The 23,160-nt window shown below is 45.7% G+C and overlaps 1 protein-coding gene across 3 annotated transcripts in view; it reads right to left on the reverse strand.

Annotated features, from left to right (window-relative positions):
- The window catches only part of LOC117973974 (pappalysin-1-like), a 202,280-nt gene that overhangs the window by 153,099 nt on the left and 26,021 nt on the right, over window positions 1–23,160 (reverse strand). For 2 of the 3 annotated variants that reach the window (XM_058987187.1, XM_058987185.1), the window contains exons 3-4: window positions 4,498–4,643; window positions 3,260–3,553 (exon numbers count right to left, since the gene is read on the reverse strand). In XM_058987187.1, the coding sequence (XP_058843170.1) occupies window positions 3,260–3,553; window positions 4,498–4,643 (440 nt within the window). The remainder of the gene's footprint in view (window positions 1–3,259; window positions 3,554–4,497; window positions 4,644–23,160) is intronic. The other variant, XM_058987186.1, reaches the window with a different exon arrangement.

Below are 23,160 nucleotides of genomic sequence, written 5' to 3' on the forward strand. Positions count from 1 at the left end.
GGAATCTATTTCGTAAACCTCTAGTTGAAAGGCAACTTTGTGCACTTTCCCTGTTCAACACAAGCTAGGATTCTCAGCAAAATCGCCTGAGAAAATCAGTTAACAGGTTTTTTATCCAGTGGAATCTTATAGCTGGCATCAGTCCATGACAGATGTGAAGATATCTTGATGACCATGTTGCTGTGCAGGATTATAATTCCAGTTACTCAAGTTAAGATGTTAATAACACTATGTAACACAATTTTTGTTCCTGGGTAGTAAGTGTTATTTTCTAATTGTTTATGCCTCAAAAGTATAGAAAATGGCTATTATTCCCCACAAACTTTGCTTTTGTGACCAGGACAGTGATATTTTGAAATTTACCTATTTCCAATGAGAAAACGGGCGAATTTGTGTCTTTTCGTTCACGTAAAGTCAGAAAAAAACAACATATGAATCCAAATTAACATGTATTTATACTAAAGTAATACAAAAATGACTACAAAAGATTTAGAAGTGAGTAGTTTTTCGAGATTTACGATTATACTGTAAATCACTTTCACGAATCAGCCCCCAAATGTAGTCTCCCATCATGTTCTCGTTATACTGTCCTTGGTAGCGGCGTTCAAAGTCCAGTATATCCTGGTGGAAGTGCTCGCCTTGCTCCTCCGAGTACGCTCCCATGTTCTCCTTGAATTTATCAAGATGAGCATCAAGGATATGGACTTTGAGGGACATCCTACAGCCCATTGTGCCGTAGTTCTTCACCAGAGTCTCAACCAGCTCCACATAGTTTTCGGCCTTGTGATTGCCCAGGAAGCCCCGAACCACTGCGACAAAGCTGTTCCAAGCCGCTTTCTCCTTACTAGTGAGCTTCTTGGGGAATTCATTGCACTCCAGGATCTTCTTTATCTGTGGTCCGACGAAGACACCGGCTTTGACCTTTGCCTCAGACAGCTTAGGGAAGAAGTCTTGAAGGTACTTGAAGGCTGCCGACTCCTTATCTAGAGCTCTGACAAATTGTTTCATAAGGCCCAATTTGATGTGCAGTGGTGGCATCAGCACCTTCCGGGGGTCCACCAGTGGCTCCCACTTGACGTTGTTCCTCCCCACAGAGAACTCGGTCCGCTGTGGCCAGTCCCGCCTGTGGTAGTGCGCCTCGGTGTCCCTGCTGTCCCAAAGGCAAAGATAGCAGGGAAACTTGGTAAAACTGCCTTGGAGACCCATCAGGAATGCCACCATTTTTAAGTCTCCTATGACCTTGATGCCATCTCAGAAAAATGCAGATATGTTTCCACTTAGGCAGCTGGAACTAAACTGAACTGGTGGGCTTAAGGCCCCTGTATTTATACTACTATTTATATTACTGGAAAGTTCTAGAAGTTACTCCAAGTTTACTCAGCACTGAATCTATCTGGAATGTTCTGGAAAATAGGTAAATTTCAAAATATCACTGTCCTGGTCACAAAAGCAAAGTTTGTGGGGAATAATAGGCATTTTCTATACTTTTGAGGCATAAGCAATTAGGAAATAACACTTACTACCCAGGAACCAAAAAAAAATAAATAATAGTTACACGGTGTAATAATAATAATAATAATAATAATAGGAACAATGTACAACCAACTGTGCCTGATACAATTGTATCGGTTTGTATGTGTCCCTCTGGCACTGGAGACAGTCAAAGCACACCTGTGGAGGTGTTGGTGTTGTGATTTGGATTATATACTAACTGAGGGGAGAAACTGAGGCACCACACCCATTTATCATGGAACCTGACACAGATCTGATGAGGAGGCAAGGCCAGAGAATATTGCCTCCATCACCTAGTCTAACATGATGTCTTTAAAGTGACAGGAATGCATGTTTATGAAGCATCACTGTATCCACAAACACATTATGTGATCCAGAGGGCCTTGTTCAACTACAGAGCAAAAAACAACAAGAAAAAACCTGTAAATAACTCAAGCAAAAGGAAAAGAAACAAAAAAGAGGAAGGCAGCCAATGCTGCAAGCCAGGAGGACAGGCTCCATGGCCCTCTCAGGGAAGGCTCTGTAGGGTCCTCCCATCGGGATGCCTATTAAATGATAACTCTGAACTGTTTTCAGGGTGGTCCTGCTGTAAATCGTTCTTTACATTAAGCGTTCTGTTTGAAGTCTCACCCAAAACACTGCACTATTACAACATAATTAGACCCTGTACATATTTTAAAATATGCAATACATTTTTTTTTAAACAGCATTACACTGGGAGGGCCCACTAGCACGTGATGAAGTGCATGTTTAAATATCCCTGGAGTCTCCCCGACAACAGGAGTTCTTGGTTATTCTGTAGCTCTGTGAAAACATCTATCAGTTTAGAGTATATAAGCACTGGCTCCTAGCACCCCTGCAAAAACTGATCTGGTGCAGCACAGTGCAAGCACGCCCCTAGCACCCCTGCAAAAACTGATCTGGTGCAGCACAGTGCAAGCACGCCTCTAGCACCCCTGCAAAAACTGTCCCCTGTGGATTTGTTCAGATGTACTTGGAGGTTAGTCGTGATTCTCAGAGCTATACTGAGGCCACAGCGGTGCTTGAAACTTTTAAAAGGACACCTGGATGTGATGCATGACATATAAAGGGCAAGAAATAAATCAATCAATTATTTTGGAGGGTTAAGGTGGAATAAGAACCAGTAGTAAAGCCATAAGTGAGAACTCTACACACTAGCAACCCAACAACATTAAGACGTACAGCAGATTTAACTGCCTGAGTTATAAAATGTTCTGTGTGACAATGTCTTCTGAACATTTTGAGTACAAATATAAATATTCATGCAGTTGGAGCTACATCCCCTGTACATCTTGCATCTTCGCTCTAACCGGGCCTGGGTCTGTAAAGCTGATGTGATTTTACTGGGCTTGTCCTGCACACATTCATAAACCTGTTCCCGCCCCTCTGAACCTGTGCTGGAGCGAGCAGGTAGAACAGATGAACTTTGGGAGAGGAGTCAGGAACCAATGAAATGCTTTCGATTGAACAGGTTGGATTTTAGTGCTGATGTTGTGAATTCAGAAGACATTTTGATGGGAAGACCCGAAGAATAACCAATGTCAAATGAAAACAGCCATTCAAAGCTGATTTATGACAAGGAATATGTTACTGAAAATCTGTATTTTTAAAATGACGTTGGAAAAGATATTGCAAGAATATGTACAACAGACTGAAGTGCCTGGCCTGTAACTGTGCTTTACTGGAATGGGTGCTTCAGCGTGTAGCTTCCAGCGCTGCTAATCACCTGCGTAGCTCATGAAGTTGTCGAAGGGCGTGTTGCTGAAGCGGCTGCGTCCACAGGTGTCGTTGGCTGGCTCGGGGTCCCGGCAGTGCTTGAACTTGGGGGTGGGGTTGGTGTCAGCACACAGGTCCCCCGTCTCCAGGGAGGGCTCGGTCTCCAGACAGGGGTCGTTGCAGGACTCGATCTCCGAGATCCCCCGGAACACGTGGTACAGACCCAGGCTGTGGCCAATCTCGTGTATCATCGTGTGGGTGTGGCCAAAGGTCCCGTAAAAGGAAGGGTTCAGCACAATGCCACCTGCATTAAAACAGTGGTCAGTTAATACCCCCGGTGCAGTCATGTAGCAAGGTCTACAGACATGGGATACGGTGTGCAGAGGGAAACGCATTCAAAATGTGTTCAAATTACAGGTTGAACTAAGCAATAGAGGGACAGTGAACAGGGTCCCGGAACTACAACACAATATGAACACCACAAACAAGAGAGCAGAAGAAATCCAACTAAAAACTAAAAACCAACTCTTTAAAATCCTGTTTCTGTTAAAGCAATTGAAGTAAACAAAGCTAACAGAGCTTACCTAATATTATTAGTTACTGTCATTTTATAGGTCTCACATTTTCCTGTTCCTTAATTGCTTTTCAAAAAAACAACAGTAAAAAATCGAATCCACATTAACGACAATGTGTATGTCTTTTAAAATGGAAAGCGTGAGAAAGCGTGAAGTGATGGCAATACATATTATTATTATTATTATTTATTTCTTAGCAGACGCCCTTATCCAGGGCGACTTACAATTGTTACAAGATATCACATTATACATTATTTCACATTATACAGATATCACATTATTTTACATACAATTACCCATTTATACAGTTATACAGCAATCTAGGTAAAGAACCTTGCTCAAGGGTACAACAGCAGTGTCCCCCACTGGGGATTGAACCCACAACCCTCCGGTCAAGAGTCCAGAGCCCTAACCACTACTCCATACTGCTGCCCTATCGAGATTTACTGGCGTTGTTTTGTTAGCTTTGTGTATTTTAAACATGTGTGCCAATGTATTAGAATTGTGGAACAATAGGAAATGAACCCTGAAATAAACACATTTTTGTAATTATCCATTCACCATGTTATACTTGTTTATGTTTCTTGCCATGGAACAACATCATGATGTACAGGGTTAAAAGTACAATTGCTTGTTTTTTCTCTTTATAAACCCAACAGTCAACAGTCGGTACCTAAATGCGTTCGTGCCTCTTTATCCCAGGGCCAAGTGGCCATCCCCGCCAGATCCTCATCAGAAGAGTTGGCAAAGAAGATGTTGAGATGTGTCGAGCCGTCCAGCTTCAGAATACTTTTCAGCTCTTTGACATCCAGATATGCCCTATGGAGAGACCGAACTCATTACATGAACGGATAGCACACAAATACCAGATCACAACAGAGTGATTATTTCATTAGGCAATGTTTACTGTACTTACCCAAAGTTATATTAGCAACCACAGAAAGAAAGAAAACCCATCAGAGTTAGAATCCCAACCCCCCCCCCCCCCCAGGGCGGTTGGTGGTCTTGGCAAAATCTACATGCATACTGAACTCCTTGTGTAACGTGCTGCACATGAAAGCAACACAAGTCATAATGAATTACATGCAAATGTCTGGCTCTGGTGCTGATGTTTAATTGCAGAATAGTGCAACTGGTTTAAACAGCTTGAGGAAACATAATATTTATAAATGACAGGGACTGCGTCAGTACACTCATGCTGGTGTCACCCGGGCATGGCATACATGGTAAAGTACACACACAAAACAGATGATGGTCTCAATTGCACACAATGCAGTTTGCCACAATAGGTTTCATCTGTAATGACTCCTTGAGCCCAAAGCTGTGCTCTCTGGTGCTGGTTTTCTGCAGGGAGGCCCTGGTGACTGTCCTGATGGACATGTTACTCAACACCTCTTGTGAGGGTGCCAAGCCACTGTCACCTACTATCATACCCCTGGTGAAGTCACAGAGATCTTTTTACTTCCCCATCACTGTTGCTGAACACATCTTATTTAGGTGGACGACACGTTACACGACCTCATTCGAGTACATTGAGGACTAGGAGACGTTAACATTGTACGTGAGAATACTGTACATATTACATTAAACCTTCTGAAAAGACACAAACTACTGGAGGTCAGGTGAGAAATGATCAACACTTTCATATGAATTCCAGAGAAACAGCTGTTAGTGCTATAATTGTCCACAGTAAAAGGCACCAATTACTGACAAGATATTCATAGCACCCATGATAGTTTAAAAAGGATTATGGAGGGTGCTAAGGACCAATACCCAGCACCTTTAACCCTATCACCTCCAGTTCAGTAGCAGCAGGCAGCACAAGAACTGTCCAGCACTGAGGTTTAACACAATCCTGTCTAGTACAGCCCGTCATTCTAAGTTACTGATTTATTCACCATCATTGCCTGTATTTGTTCAGCACATTCAATTGATCATTGGTGTTAAAATAATTAAAGTGGGTCCTCCCTGGTGGTTTTCATATTTTTACTGACATAGTAGATCTAAAGAGATTCATTCAGTATGATTGATTTCCATACCTTGGGCCCTATTTTAATTGTGTAACAGTGACAGTATTTAGACTCACTAGACCCCCATTTCCAAGTGACACACAAGCTGGAACATTTGCTTGTAATATATTTCCTACAGATGATTCTTCTCCTCTAAGAGGTGGTGCTTGTCTGGGTGCTGATTTAGTGAAGCAGGCTTCTGCAATCTAAGGTACAGGGTGGAGACCCCACTCAGACGCAGCAGAGAAGAGGTAACAGTAACTGGAGCTGCATTCACATCCTAGGATCCAGAGTGGAAGGTCAGTGCCCTGTCCAGCCAGGCTATTTCAGGACAATTTCAGAGCCCTTTTGTTTCACAATCTTTGCATGTCTCGGGATAGCCTATATTAAAGAAAAATCTCAACAAAAAAGGACCACATCTAATTATTATTCATTACACTTCCCAGCTTCTCCAACATGGATTGAAACGTTCATTCTGTTCATGAGCCCACCAAGGGTTTGGGGGAGGACATGCTTTTTTTCTCAACTGCAAAGTTTGCACCATTTGTGTTATCATTAGTACGAAACTCAAAAGTACGTTTTAGTTTGCTTATTGAGAACAATAACTTAAAGTGGAAGTAGTGTAAATTTGCTCATGAGCAAGAAATGTTTGTCCGAGTCAAATTACCAAAAAAAAGCCTCTCTTCTGTGCATTCAATATCTCAACATTTCTCAGACAGCAGTGTTTCAAACAATTTCACGCACTGCAATGTATTTCTTATATTTTCTATAAAATATTGTAAAACAAGAACTTTCCCAGATATGCTATTATAGAATAAAGCAGTGTCCCTTTCATGAGCTTTTCCATCTAGACAGTATCTCAATCAGTCCCTTTTACAACAAGCTGAACAGACCCTGGACAGCAGCTCCTGTTTGGAGCTATGCTATAATCCCATTTGACAATAAGAAAGAAAACAGTCTGGAAACTTTTAATCTGAAAAACAAGTCATATTGACACTGGTCCACATTTACAAGCAAAATATAAATGTAAGATGAAACACAAAAATAAAGCATTTACTGTATACTTTTGAGAATTGTAAAAGGGAGGACAGTCTCAAAATGCACTTCCCACATTTTGAAATATAATCCCCTCTCAAACAATAAAAGGATATTTGACAAAGTGTAGAAGGGGTTTAATACAAGGGCATGTATAGAAGCTGCGTCAGTACTCGCTTTGAACATGTATAGAAGCTGCTTCAGTACTCGCTTTGAACATGTATAGAAGCTGCTTCAGTACTCGCTTTGCCACATGTATAGAAGCTGCTTCAGTACTCGCTTTGCCACATGTATTGAAGCTGCTTCACTACTCGTTTTGCAACATGTATAGAAGCTGCTTCAGTACTCGCTTTGCCACATGTATAGAAGCTGCTTCAGTACTCGCTTTAAACATGTATAGAAGCTGCTTCAGTACTCGCTTTGAACATGTATAGAAGCTGCTTCAGTACTCGCTTTGCCACATGTATTGAAGCTGCTTCACTACTCGTTTTGCAACATGTATAGAAGCTGCTTCAGTACTCGCTTTGCCACATGTATAGAAGCTGCTTCAGTACTCGCTTTGCCACATGTATAGAAGCTGCTTCAGTACTCGCTTTGAACATGTATAGAAGCTGCTTCAGTACTCGCTTTGCCACATGTATAGAAGCTGCTTCAGTACTCACTTTGCCACATGTATAGAAGCTGCTTCACTACTCGTTTTGCAACATGTATAGAAGCTGCTTCAGTACTCGCTTTGAACATGTATAGAAGCTGCTTCAGTACTCGCTTTGCCACATGTATAGAAGCTGCTTCAGTACTCGCTTTGCCACATGTATAGAAGCTGCTTCAGTACTCGCTTTAAAAATGTATAGAAGCTGCTTCAGTACTCGCTTTGCCACATGTATAGAAGCTGCTTCAGTACTCGCTTTGCCACATGTATAAAAGCTGCTTCATTACTCGCTTTGAACGTGTATAGAAGCTGCTTCAGTACTGTCGCTTTGCAACATGAACTGTTTACACTTGAGCAGAAACTTGGAAAAATAATGAGCAACTTTATTAAAACAGAGTGATGCTGTAGGACCGATTTGTCTTTGACCCATTCCAAAAATATAATTTTAAAGAGGCTTGTAGGGTTGAATTGAATGACAGCAATTGGGATTCTACTTGTGATAGCCTTCTTGGTCACTCCTTTCTAACCACCAAGTGGCAGAAGGTCCTATTTTATTCTTGTAGAAGTCTGCTAGGTTTTGTATTCACTGTGTTCTACCTTTGTGTCAGTCTGTGCTCCTAAAAGACCTGGGTTGAGAGTCCAAACAAATTGGGACCAATACTAGTTTGCATAATCAATTTGTATGGATAATCAATCAGGTATTAATAACAATTACTGTACCTTTAATAACGTTAAGAATAAAGTTAACATACACAAGTACCTACTGATGATATATAGCTAGTAACCTATTATATCACATTAAGCATACAAAATGACACAGCTTTACAAATCATTAAATTAATGCAATTCAGTAAAACTTAACACCTACAGTTAAGGTAATGAAATACTGTAATTAAACGTATCCTATATCAAACTGAAAATCAAAGAATACAATTCAGTACAACTTTGACACATTACAGAACTTTAGGATTAAGTAAACTGTTTCTATACTTTGATACTTGCTGTTAAGGCATTGTTATAATGTGCAATTGAAATGAATAAAATAAAAAGTTCTCAGCTCCTCAATAACAGGACACATAAAAGGACCCCCTGGGAAGGCAACCTCAACCTCATTGGAGGCCCCCTTGAAACCTCCCTGAACACCACTGGAACACAAACCCTTTTAAACCTCCCTGAACACCACTGGAACACAAACCCTTTTAAACCTCCCTGAACACCACTGGAACACAAACCCTTTTAAACCTCCCTGAACACCACTGGAACACAAACCCTTTTAAACCTCCCTGTGGCGGAGTGTCCCGCCCCTATTTATTATTATTTGTATTTTTGTTTGCGGCGCGGGTAAAAGCGCCGCGTCTTTTATTATTATTTAAAAACCCCGTGAGGATGCATGGCTGATCAGCTACTGATTACTTAAATAGCTGACAGTCATGCATCCTTACCAAACGCGTGCAGACTCTGGCCGGGGGATAATAAGATAATTACCAACTAGTTAATCCCTCGGCCAGAGTATATAAACCTGCAGCTCTCTGCACTTGATGTTGGGGTGTTGGAGTAGAGAGTACGGGGAGCGGAGAGAAGGAATAATATTTAAAAAACAATTGCTAATACGTGCTGGATTATCCAGCACGGCACTTACTTGTTTGTTTATTTATTCGTTTGGCCCTCGTGCCCTTTTGTTTGTATTTTGTTTAAATATTTTGTTTGTTTGTTATTAAATACGCTGAGTGCTTTTGCACTCAGTTTCACCCGCCCATCCACTGTTTGGAGTCAGTTACTTCCTGGTCCGTGACGTCATCCACCACACCACTGCGAGCCAGACTGTCACATATGGTGTCCTGCGTGGGACAAAACAAACGCCTCCAATAGCCGGACCAGGAAAGAAAAGCTCGTTTTTTTGTTCGTTTTTTTTTTTTTTCAAAGTGTTTTTGTGTGTTTTTGGGGAAAAAAAAAAAAAAAAAAAAAAAAATATGGGAAGAAGCGGACGGAGGAAGCAGCAGCTACAGCAGCGTGGGGCCGGTCGCAGGTCCCACTGTAGCTCAACCATGCTGGACGTCTGCCCCACCTGCTTGAAAGGTGAGGAGTGGTGCTTCGCTGTTGGGGAGGTGGGTCACATAGCACCCGACCAACCCCCTCCATGGCAGGAGAAAGAGGAGCCAGAGCGTCCAGTGAGGGAGGACCTGCATCCTCCAAAGAGGACGAATGCACTCTCCTCTGAGGGAGTCTGGGACTGGCTGGTGGAGCCGGGGAGGGATTATGAGGAAGCCCTCCCTGCAGTGATCAACCTCCTGTGGGCAAGAGATGGGGAGCGCTGGGAGGCCTGGGAACAGCAACACCACCCAGCTTCCCTCCCAGACATCGCAGCCATGGTGTTCAACTACCTGGCTGCGGATATGGGAGAGACCCTGCTGCTGCCATCTCCAGCACAAAAGGGAGAGGAGCCATCGCTACCGTCTCCACCAGCAGAGGGAGAGGAGCCATCGCTGCCGTCTCCAGCGCCAGAGGGAGAGGAGCCATCGCTGCCGTCTCCAGCGCCAGAGGGAGAGGAGCCATCGCTGCCGTCTCCAGCGCCAGAGGGAGAGGAGCCATCGCTGCCGTCTCCAGCGCCAGAGGGAGAGGAGCCATCGCTGCCGTCTCCAGCGCCAGAGGGAGAGGAGCCATCGCTGCCGTCTCCAGCATCAGAGGGAGAGGAGCCATCGCTACCGTCTCCAGCATCAGAGGGAGAGGAGCCATCGCTACCGTCTCCAGCATCAGAGGGAGAGGAGCCATCGCTGCCATCTCCAGCATCAGAGGGAGAGGAGCCATCGCTACCGTCTCCAGCATCAGAGGGAGAGGAGCCATCGCTACCGTCTCCACCAGCAGAGGGAGAATGCCTGCTGGTTTCGCCTCCTACGCCCGAGTGGGAGGAGCCCGAACGTCCTACGCCCGAGTGGGAGGAGCCCGAACGTCCTACGCCCGAGTGGGAGGAGCCCGAACGTCCTACGCCCGAGTGGGAGGAGCCCGAACGTCCTACGCCCGAGTGGGAGGAGCCCGAACGTCCTACGCCCGAGTGGGAGGAGCCCGAACGTCCTACGCCCAAGAGGGGGGAGTCGGTGCGTCCACAGCCCAAGAGGGAGGAGTCGGTGCGTCCACAGCCCAAGAGGGAGGAGTCGGTGCGTCCACAGCCCAAAGAGGGGGGAGTCGGTGCGTCCATAGCCCAAGAGGTGGAAGTCTGCGCTTCCACAGCCTTAGGACCCAAGCTGCAGTCCCAAGAGCCAGAAGGGGAGGAGTTACAGGCTCAACCCCCTGAATTTTTCTGGGGGGGAGAAGGGCAGGATGCTGGTGTTCCCCAGCAGCCTCTATTTATGCTGCTGAAGGGAGCACGGCACACACCAGCCCAGCCGCCACAGCAGAGGGAGCCAGCACCGCCACAGCCTCCCTCTGAGTGGCCAGCATCCGCCCCATCGCCTCTGCCTCCGCCACCTCCACCAGCAGAGGGTGAATGCCTGCTGATTCCACATCCACCGTCGTGGGAGGACTGCTTGCCCCTCCCACCTCCACCAGCAGAGGGTGAATGCCTGCTGGTTCCGCCTCAGCCGCCGTGGGAGGACTGCTTGCCACTCCCAGCTCCACCAGCAGAGGGTAAATACCTGCTGGTTCCGTCTCAGCCGCTGTGGGAGGACTGCTTTCCCCTCCCACCATCGCCATTGCCTGGGGATGGCTGTTCTGCATTGCCTGGGGCTGCCTTTTGTTCTCCACAGGACACAGGGTACGAGGGAGAAGTGGAGCTCCCGCTGCCGCCTCCATGGCCAGGGGCTCCCCTCCCGAGTTCGCCTCCCGAGGGTCCGCTGCGGCTGTCGTCGCCTTCCGAGGGTCCGCTGCGGCTGCCGTCGCCTTCCGAGGGTCCGCTGCGGCTGCCGTCGCCTTCCGAGGGTCCGCTGCTGCTGCCGTCGCCTTCCGAGGGTCCGCTGCTGCTGCCGTCGCCTTCCGAGGGTCCGCTGCTGCTGCCGTCGCCTTCCGAGGGTCCGCTGCTGCTGCCGTCGCCTTCCGAGGGTCCGCTGCTGCTGCCGTCGCCTGGGGTCGCCAGGGATCCTGCTTCGCCTGGGGTCGTCGAGGGTCCGGCTTTGCCTGGGGTCGCCAGGGATCCTGCTTCGCCTGGGGTCGTCGAGGGTCCGGCTTCACCTGGGGTCGCCAGGGATCCTGCTTCGCCTGGGGTCGCTACACGATGGCCGGAGCTCCATGAAAGGGAGCTGCCAGAAATGAAGAAAGGGGGGGAGGTCAGGAGACCAGCTCCCCCAGCCGCACTTTCGCGGCTGGAGATCATGTGGTCGGAGCCCCACGGAGGGGAACTGCCGGCCATGAAGAAGGGGGGAGAGGTCAGGAGACCAGCTCCCCCAGCCGCACTTTCGCGGCAGGATAGAGTGTGGCGGGAGCCCCGGAAGAGGGAGCTGCCGGCCACGAAGAATGGGGGGGTGCCAGAGATTCCACCATGGCCACCCCCCAGAAGTAACTTGCTTCCCCCTCTTCCGGGACTTTAAGACTGAGGGGGGAGGTGGCCGTTGGGGCCATGTGTGCTGCGCACAAGGGGGGGCATGTGTGGCGGAGTGTCCCGCCCCTATTTATTATTATTTGTATTTTTGTTTGCGGCGCGGGTAAAAGCGCCGCGTCTTTTATTATTATTTAAAAACCCCGTGAGGATGCATGGCTGATCAGCTACTGATTACTTAAATAGCTGACAGTCATGCATCCTTACCAAACGCGTGCAGACTCTGGCCGGGGGATAATAAGATAATTACCAACTAGTTAATCCCTCGGCCAGAGTATATAAACCTCTCTGCACTTGATGTTGGGGTGTTGGAGTAGAGAGTACGGGGAGCGGAGAGAAGGAATAATATTTAAAAAACAATTGCTAATACGTGCTGGATTATCCAGCACGGCACTTACTTGTTTGTTTATTTATTCGTTTGGCCCTCGTGCCCTTTTGTTTGTATTTTGTTTAAATATTTTGTTTGTTTGTTATTAAATACGCTGAGTGCTTTTGCACTCAGTTTCACCCGCCCATCCACTGTTTGGAGTCAGTTACTTCCTGGTCCGTGACGTCATCCACCACACCACTGCGAGCCAGACTGTCACACTCCCTGAACACCACTGGAACACAAACCCTTTTAAACCTCCCCTTGAACACCACTGGAACACAAACCCTTTTAAACCTCCCCTTGAACACCACTGGAACACAAACCCTTTTAAACCTCCCTGAACACCACTGGAACACAAACCCTTTTGAACCTCCCCTTGAACACCACTGGAACACAAACCCTTTTAAACCTCTCTGAACACCACTGGAACACAAACCCTTTTAAACCTCCCCTTGAACACCACTGGTCTAGTAGAAGGAGACGCTCGGGTCAGCTGACTAGTCAGATTGGTGGGATCGGAAATCCTGCCCGACTGGGACAACACAGTCCACTAGACAGTCTCTTGGGTTTCTTATTTTATTGAAAAAGGGAGGGGGTTTGAAAAACAGTAACAGATTTTGAAATCTTGAAATGTGCAGTGACAGGTACAAACTGGGTGAAGATTAAATACACAAGGTTACCTATACTGTGCTTGATTCATAGCATGTGATTTTGAAGCAAGTTTTAAGGCAAAATATTAGAAGAGGGTTTTTCAGAAAGATGAAGTCAGCTACAGAACAAGCAGAAAGCTGCTATTAAAATGGGACCTGTTTTAATAAGAGCTGCACGACTGTAGGTCAGACCAACCCAATCCGAGTTCAATTAAGTACAATCGAGCAGCACTGTTGCAAAAACACACAAAGCTAGTATAGTGTATCATCATGAGAAAAACATGGCTTCTGTACAGAAGAGCTGGTGGAATAGAGGAGCTCACGGAACAAAGACCATTGTGGAATAGAGGAGCTCACGGAACAAAGACCATTGTGGAATAGGGGAGATCACGGAACAAAGACCATTGTAGAATAGAGGAGCTCACAGAACAAAGGCCATTGCGGAATAGAGGAGCTCACGGAACAAAGACCATTGTGGAATAGAGGAGCTCACAGAACAAAGACCATTGTGGAATAGAGGAGCTCACGGAACAAACACCATTATGGAATAGAGCTCACGGAACAAAGACCATTGTGGAGGCACGCAGTCATCTTTACCAGCAGCTTGAGTCAGTGTGGAGAGTAGCATGATGAAGTTTCTATATCTAATGCATATTAAAAGTATCATTACGACAGCATCTGTTTACCTCGATAACATTCCTATAAACCCATACAATCAGCTCTCAGGGGGGCATGCTGCAAGGCTCCCTGTGCAGTGTTGCAGTGTGCTGGCAGCAATGTTCTCCTTTATTATGCTGACACACTGTAAATCTAATTCAGCCTCTTGGTGTTTCTTAAAGCTGGAATCCTCCAACAAACATTAAATTGGATTTAACCAGCAGAACATCTCCCTGAAGAAAAGAGAACTCCAAACAACTGCTTTCGTTCTGTGACAGAACATCAGCCCTTACCAAAAAAAAACAACCTCAAAACTCACTGCTTACTGCATAGGCAGTACAATGCATACAACAAGGGTCTTAAAGGATCCAATTGATTCAGCTTCAACAGTGTGACTAGGTAACCCATTCCACCCCCTCACCACTCTCTGTGTGAAGTGTCTCCTTCCCTCTGTCCTTGTCTGTATTTTACTGATTGGGAGTGCATCAAAAAGAAAAAAAGTTCACTGTCCATTAACATCTGCTAAGAATTCTCAATACAGCCTTAAACTATGACTAATATCCGCTAGTCCAGGCAGGAAAGAAGTGCCAACAAATTGTCATCTAATCAGATTTTTCCAATTAAAAAAATACACATTTTTCAGGAAACATATATCAATGTTTATAACAAAGTCAACAAGCATATTGAAATCAGGAAATGAAAGTGAAATCTGAACAATGTAAAGATGAGGTAGCACAGCTTTAACTACTATTACACTATAGCTATTAAATCATTTATTACAATTATGATTTGTTTATTTAGCAGATGCCTTTATCCAAGGTGACTTACAGACTAGGGTGTGTGAACGATGCATCAGCTGCAGAGTCACATACAACTACGTCTCACCGGAAAGACAGAGCACAGGGAGGTTAAGTGACTTGCTCAGGGTCACACAGCTGAGCCGTGATTTGAACCGGGGACCTCCAGGTTACAAGCCCTTTTCTTTAATCACCGGACCACACAGCCTCCTATTTACTACTTAACTTCAGACTGTTCCACCTCAAGTAGTCAATGCAGTAGGGCTTAACACCTACCATGCAGCTGAATACACTTCATACATTGTAGCGTTTGGATCAGTTTGGGTCATTTCAATTGGCAAGTTAGAAATCAGCAGTAGCATGTGTAACACATGGCATCTCTAACTTTGAGAGGTTCTGTGATGGGGTGCCAGCTCGCCCCTATAAATATGTGTTTGTTGTTATTGTTAGTTTTACTGTTTTCATTATGTTTTTGTGATTCTTGGTTTGTTTTGGATTGGCAGGGAGGGGGTTAAATTCCTCCCTGCAAAATACATGTGAGAATGTGGCTGGAGCCTTAAGTGTTTAATTGTTAATTATTAGTTAATTGGGCTCCAGCCACAGACTATAAAGGGCAGCTGAAACCCTTTGTTAGAGAGAGGAGTTTTTGGGTGAGTTTTGTTTGTTGGTGTGCTGTGCTGGTTAATTTTCGAAAAAGAAACTGTAGTGAAGGCTAATGCCCAGCCTACATTTCTGTATTTTGTTTGAACCTTTTTGTTGGCCCTTGTGCCTGTTTATTTGATTATTTTTGTTTAATAAAGATCATTATTTTGCCCCTTCCACTGTCTCTGAGCCTCAAACCTCTGTCATCCTGCCACATGTGGTGTCAGAAGCGGGATAGCGCCACCTAGAGGCTCAGAGCAGTATTTTTTTTTTGAATTTTGAATTTTTGAATGTTGAGATTTTTGGAGGTTTTTTGGCGGTGCGCAGAATGGGGAAAAAACAAAGGCAGCGAAGAAAGCAGCAGCTACCAACCCCGTCGTCGGCAGCCACCCCACCACCACCGCCTTCACCACCATCACGGGAGATCTGGGAGTGGTTGGTGCACCCCGAAGCGGACCTCTTCCACGACCTCCCCACAGCCCTCAGCACGCTGTGGTATCGAGATGGGGAGAGGTGGGAGGAGTGGGAGAGAGAGCACCACCCAGGGTCCCTCCAGGAGATAGCCGTCATGGTCCTGGCATACCTGGCGATAGACATGGGGGAGATCCCCCTCCTTGAAGAAAAGGGGGTGGAGCTGCTGCCGTCGCCCAGAGAGGGGGAGCCGCTGCCGTCGCCCGAGAGGGAGGAACCCGAACGTCCACAGCCCGAGAGGGAGGAGCCCGAACGTCCACAGCCCGAGGGGGAGGAGCCCGAGCGGGAGGAGTCGGTGCGTCCACGGCCCGAGCGGGAGGAGTCGGTGCGTCCACGGCCCGAGCGGGAGGAGTCGGTGCGTCCACGGCCCGAGCGGGAGGAGCCGGAGCTGTCTCTCCCTTCACCGCCAGCAGAGGGGGAACAGCCGGAGCTGTCTCTCCCTCCACCGCCAGCAGAGGGGGAACAGCCGGAGCTGTCTCTCCCTCCACCGCCAGCAGAGGGGGAACAGCGGGCACTGTCTCTCCCTCCACCGCCAGCAGAGGGGGAATAGCGGGCGCTGTCTCTCCCTCCACCGCCAGCAGAAGATGCTGGAGGTCCCTCCCAGCCTCTGTACCGGCTGCTGAAGGGAGCGCGGGGACAAACTGCCCGGCGGCTAAGAGGCACAGCACCGCCCAAGGGTGCCTGCCTGTCCGCATCGCCTGGGGTTGCCTGCCTGTTCGCATCGCCTGGGGTTGCCTGCCTGCCCGCATCGTCTAGAGAAACTCTCGGTGTGCTTTCTCCTAGGGATGCTGGTCCCGCGTCGCCAGAGGGGCCAGGGGGTCCCGCGTCGCCAGAGGGGCCAGGGGGTCCCGCGTCGCCAGAGGGTCCATTGTCGCCGGAAGGACCAGCATCGCCGTTCTCGCCTCCGCCACCAGAGGGAGACGAGCTGCTGTTCTCGTCTCCGCCACCAGTGGGAGACGAGCTGCTGTTCTCGCCTCCGCCATCAGAGGGAGACGAGCTGCTGTTCCCGCCTCCGCCATCAGAAGGAGACGAGCTGCTGTTCCCGCGTCCGCCACCAGAGAGAGACGAGCTGCTGTTCCCGCCTCCGCCACCAGAGGGAGACGAGCTGCTGTTCTCGCCTCCGCCATTAGAGGGAGATGAGCTGCTGTTCCCGCCTCCGCCATCAGAAGGAGATGAGCTGCTGTTCCCGCCTCCGCCACCAGAGGAGCTGGAGCGGGCTCTACCTCCTGCTGCCAACAGAGAAGAGGAACTCTGGCCACTGCCACCCTGGCCGGAGGTTCCTGCAATGTTGGCCACGCCCAAGGATGCCTGCCTCGTATCGCCTGGGGTTGCCTGCTGCTCTGTTTTTGTTCCTCCTAGGGTCGCCGAAGGTCCTGCTTCGCCTGGGGTCGCCGAGGGTCCTGCTTCGCCTGGAGTCGCTGCCAGTCCTGAATGGCAGCAGGAAGTACTGTGGCCGGAGCCTCACAAAGGGGAGCTGCCGGCCACAGCCCCGACCACCACCCCTGTGCCACAGCACGGTGCCTGGGGGTTGGATCCCTCGGCCTGGGCTCCCGGACACCCAGGCTCCATGTCTGGACCTTTGGTCGCTGGGCCTGACTCCCAGGTCGCAGCACCACCAGGCACAGGAGTGCCCAGACGTCGCTGCACTGTCGCCTGGGCTCGCACCTCTGCCTGGGGCTGCAGCTGGCTGGTCGCCTGCCTGTGCTCCCGATGCCCCATCCAATGCACCTGGGTCCCCTTTCGCCAGGTCTCGTCCCGCAAAGAGGGCGCCGGACTATGGACTGACCCATCCTCAGCAATGGGAGAAGGAAGACCTCCCACCATGGCCGCCCCCATGGGCCACTTGCTTCCCCTCGTCCGGGACTTTGGGACAAAGGGGGGAGGTGGCCGTTGGGGCCAAGTGTGCTGCGCACAAGGGGGGGGGGGGATGTGATGGGGTGCCAGCTCGCCCCTATAAATGTGTGTTTGTTGTCATTGTTAGTTTTACTGTTTTCATTATGTTTTTGTGATTCTTGGTTTGTTTTGGATTGGCAGGGAGGGGGTTAAATTCCTCCCTGCAAAATACATGTGAGAATGTGGCTGGAGCCTTAAGTGTTTAATTGTTAATTATTAGTTAATTGGGCTCCAGCCACAGACTATAAAAGGGCAGCTGAAACCCTTTGTTAGAGAGAGGAGTTTTTGGGTGAGTTTTGTTTGTTGGTGTGCTGTGCTGTTTAATTTTGGAAAAAGAAACTGTAGTGAAGGCTAATGCCCAGCCTACATTTCTGTATTTTGTTTGAACCTTTTTGTTGGCCCTTGTGCCTGTTTATTTGATTATTTTTGTTTAATAAAGATCATTATTTTGCCCCTTCCACTGTCTCTGAGCCTCAAACCTCTGTCATCCTGCCACAGGTTCCAAAACCACAGGTGAGGCAATTTTATCTTCAGACTAACTGAGGATTTACTGCTACACAGTATATGCACTTCAGTGAACATTATAGTTTGGTACAACTAGGCGAATGCATGTTCCCACAATGCTGCTACCTCATAAAAACACCCATTCATGACAGCATGGAAAGACGTTCTGCAGTACCAGGGGTTACCAGGAGGCCACGCACTGTTAATAGGGGTTCCTTTTGACAAGCTGAGGCGCAGGTGGCCACAATAAGGGTCAGTGGCGGGTGTCTAAAGCAGCATATTCATGTAAAGTGTTTTTATAACACTGTCAAACCATTGAGCAAGAGGTGCTAAAAGCAAGCTTTGTTCTCAAATCCTCCATTAGGTAAAGCGATTATCATCCTCTGGTAGTGTGATTTACAAGCCTAGGGGGCTATGGGGTGGTTAAGAATTTGAGCATATAGCAAGGATAAAAGTTTATTTTACTAGTTCGTATCACTGCTGGCAAGAGCTACAAGTTAATTAGGGCAGAAAAAAAGTCTCACACACTTAGGCATTGTACTCCCAGAAAGGCAGACAAGTGTTGGCCCCAAAACTCCCACAGTGTCCTTCACTGACCTCTTAACCCATCCCTTCCATGTACAAGGCATTAACCCTTCAACTACATGGGCACCTAGGAACTTGTCTTTTTATTTAGAATTGTAGTGCTGGTTCCTCGTCTTTCTCTTTTTATTGTTAACGCTTATGCACTTTTCTTTTATACCGTAGTTCACTTTTCAAGTACTCCATTTTGGTGCCCCACTCACACACGTGTTTTAAAAAACAAAAAAGAATAATACAGCTGTTTTTAGTATAGAAAGAAAGAAAGAAAGGAATTAGTCACTGTGGTTTGCGGCATTGTAAGATGTTGCGGTTCTACAGATGTGTTAAATGCTATCATTCTGGTTACAGTTCTACCTTGCAATACTGAAAAGATAAGAGAGAGAAGTTAGAGAATTAACATGTTTTTTTGTTTTTACTTTCATGAGTTTCGATACCAACAGGATCCAATAACATTTACAACATACCAATTTGTACATTTTATACAGTAAATTCACAAATGTTTCACACATTGAATGTTCTGAAGCACACCACGCTGGCACACTAAAGCATGTCAATTGTATACTGTATATTGCTTATGACATTTCACAAGATTAGAGTTACCAATAAGATTGTGAGCCATGCTCAGACCACTCCGGACCACTCCGTCACAGTGGTCCGGACCGCTCGGACCACTCCGTCGCAGTGGTCCGGACCGCTCGGACCACTCCATCACAGTGGTCCGGACCACTCAGTGTTTAAGTTTATAATAATGTGCTTGGGACCCGTTACCATTATCATGATTAGAAAATTGATTTTACACTTCTAGAAATGTTATCTTTTATATAAAGGTAAATATTTTCTTGTTTTAAAACTTGCCGATATAATATATAGCCTACATATGCATTATGATAGCCTTAACTACAAAATACACAATGACAATAATAAAACAAACATGGTGTAGCAGGTTCATAGAGATTTAGTTGTTGTAGATATATTGTTTTTAAATGTCTTACGATGTTTTTTTTTTCTAGGTGTTGTTTAAAGTTATGTTGTCGTTGAATAGTACTTTTGCACTTTTGACAATGCCAGTGGCTTCTGTTTACTTTTGAAGAACTTTTCATTTCAGCACAATAACAGGTAATGGTGCACCTGTCTGTGGAAATAAACAATAATAATATATACTACCAATTATAATAATCTTGATTTTATCTCGTATTTTGTCATACTTGTACTTGCTAGAACCAAAGTCATTGTATTTTATCTTGCTCTTAATTGTATTAATACTTGTACTGTGATTCTTAATGTATTTTTGTTTACGACTGTAAGGTCGCCCTGGATAAGGGCGTCTGCTAAGAAATAAATAATAATAATAATAATAATAATAATAATAATAAGTGCCTTTCATAACCAAATATCTCAAAGCGCTTCACAAATAAGGGAAAAACAGATAAAATAACACTAAAACAACCATGACATATACAAAGTGATCTACAAAATACTAACACAATTAGAAATAAAGACTATAATAACAGCAGAAAAAAAGGCAATTTAAATAAGTGGCTTTTTAGGCGAGATTCAAAAACAGACAGCCTAGGTGCGTAGAACAATGTTACATGAGAAACAGTTTGTGAATTCGAGAGGATTGTATAATGGTTATTAACCAATGATATTGATTGAAGTAAGAATAACATGTTTAAAGCGTTGCAAGTTTACGAAATTAATAATCACAGTGTCTCTTCTTCCAATTATTTAACATTAAGAAACAAAAACGACACAAACACAATGTCTTTTGTGTGTGATTACGTCACCTACCAGCCCTACTGCTGCCTACCCCCGTGCACGTTACAATATATATATAAAGATGTGTAATTAAATATGTCAGCATTGTCTATTAGTAAATGTCTGTTCTGCACTGTATTTGTGTCGTTTTTGTTTCTTAATGTTAAATAATTGGAATAAGATACACTGTGATTATTAATCATTTGAAAGAGTATTTATGATTCCAGGTCTAGTTAAAATTTGTTCTATTAGCTCTGCCGCTGCACACCTCAACCCCTCCATTCTGACAACCTGTGCAACTGAAATGAACTCCTTTGTCTGACGCGGGAGTATTTTATGATTTGACGTCACTGACCTTGTTTGAATTTTCAGTATGTAGTATATGTGATTTCACCATGTGGTGTATGAGGTTTCACCATGTGGTGTATGAGGTTTCACCATGTGGTGTATGAGGTTTCACCATGTAGTGTATGAGGTTTCAAGATTTCAGTATGTAGTGTATGCGATTTCACTGTGTAGTGTATGCGATTTCAGTGTGTACCGCATGCAATTTCAGTGTGTAGTGTATGAGGTGTCAGTTTGAATTATGTCCCTAACGGCGCCTCATACGTGCCTGCTGGGTATTACAAAACAGACACTACCATGCGAGCGAGGCCCTGTCCTTGTGTGCTGCTGTTCTGTCTGTTTTGTGGGGGAAGGGGGAACAAGACTTTAAGACAGCCCCCTCCCCCTCCCCCTCCCCCTCCCCCTCCCTCCAAACAACAAGACTGCGTCCCAAACTGATATCGAAGATAGAAATCAAAACATCTGAGCTGGGAAGAGGCCAGGGCAGCACATGAAAGGAGGCAGAGATGAGCACAATTAGTATTTAAAAGAAATCTTTCCACATTGGCTTTGAATGAAAACCACTGGTAAACAGAACAGACACTTACTATGAATGTAAAGCCCAGAGCCAAATAGCTTTTTAGCATGCTAAGTAGTTGCGGGCTTAGAGCCAACAAAATAAACTCTGCTTTCATATAAATCCATTGTTCTCTGTGCAGGATTCCGCAATCAACAAGGAATGTAAAATAAATGTGTGTTATGCAGCCTAGAGCAATGCACTCCAGACATACAGTAATCAAATACAAATAACCATACAGTGACTGTGCGGGCCTTCAGAACTGACACACATTCATTCTCTCTCTCATTCATGACTGCCTCCTTCTGTCTGTCAACTCTGAAGTTTAATATATAGCAGGGTGTGAAATAACCGACAGCTCCGGCGGCAACTGCCACAGTGCCCAAGCTGCTTGCTGCAGTGCCTCTCAAATAAAAAAATTAAAAAACTTTACAGCAAAAGTTGTGTGGAAGCCCTCCCGTCATTGCTGTCAGTGTCCCTCAGCAGAAGCACATCTGATTTACAACCCATTCACAAACCTGCTCAGCGTCAGCTGACCCGTTCTGTCACAATTCAATTTAATTCTGTCTAATCTCATCCTGCGAGAAAATGACTCATCATAATGTATTACTGTTGCCATTGTTTTTACTGTGCACCTCCCAGCACTTAGCCACGAGAAAGACATATTGTATCATTGGTTAATGAAGGGCAAACAGAGGGAGGGGCACTGTTATGTTAGACTGAGCTCAGTATGGCCGCACTTCCAGATATTTTGAATCACACGTGTTCACTGGAAGTATCACTGTGAATTTTTCCATCTGCGAGAACCATGCCAACTCAAAACCATTTAAAAAGAAAGAAGGAAGAAGAGCTGTCTAAAGTGGCAGCCAAGTGTTCTAGGATTTACCTAATGTTCAGGTAAGCAATGGGTGCACAACAATTCATCCCCGACAATAATAATAATAATAATAATAATAATAATAATAATAATAATGTCAATTTACAGTTGTCGAGTTAAATTGAATTGTGACAGAACGGGCAATACACATTCTAATTCCTTTCATGTCTTCAGTGTATACAAATTGCTAATTTATACAGACATTTCAGTGACCGTTGCTGTTTTGTAATTCAATGTTATTCCCCCAAAACACCAACACGAAAAATAATAAAACACACAATAGTTAGATAATTGTTTTGCTGAAATTCTTACACCAAAGGAAAAAAAAACTGAACAAGTAGCTATGACATGATTATGAAACGAGTAGGAGAGATAACAAAACACAATCTTGAGAAGTGCATTGATTTCTGTTTGCATTTATTTTTGTGTAATACATTCTCACTACCTTCCGTAGTTCTGCTTTTTAACTAGTAAAGCATGTGCTTTCACGAAAGGGGTGTATACTTAAACAGCATGCTGTTTTTTTTCCTGAATCGAGTGTCCAGCAATGCACCATAACAAAACTGTAAACCTTTGCAATTGTACATTTCAAGGACTGTGAAATTATAAAGTCTATCAAATGTAAACATCTAACATTATGTAGATCCAGCTGTTCATCACTGTGATGCAGAGCACTCTCCATTGCCTGACGAAGTTTCTATTTCGATTTTTTTTTTTTCAAAGCTGCATTGCTTGTACAGGTTTTGTAACAGCGGTTAGCAAACTATAGTTGCGCAGACCGAACAACTCATTTGACCACTGTTGTTATTAAATTCCAGCCATGGGTAAATCTTCAACCAGTTAGCCTGCAAATCTATCTTTAACTTTCCCTTCACTGACATGGCTTATTTGTGCTGTTGTATCACTAAAGGCCTGGTCACACGGGCGACTTTTGTCAACGGCAACAAGGGGCGACAGATGTTGCCGGCTTGCCGCCTCGTGTGACCACCCTGGGCAACACCCCGGCAACATAACGG

The sequence above is a fragment of the Acipenser ruthenus genome, chromosome 15 (assembly GCF_902713425.1).
Source record: "Acipenser ruthenus chromosome 15, fAciRut3.2 maternal haplotype, whole genome shotgun sequence".
NCBI classification, from domain to species: domain Eukaryota; kingdom Metazoa; phylum Chordata; class Actinopteri; order Acipenseriformes; family Acipenseridae; genus Acipenser; species Acipenser ruthenus.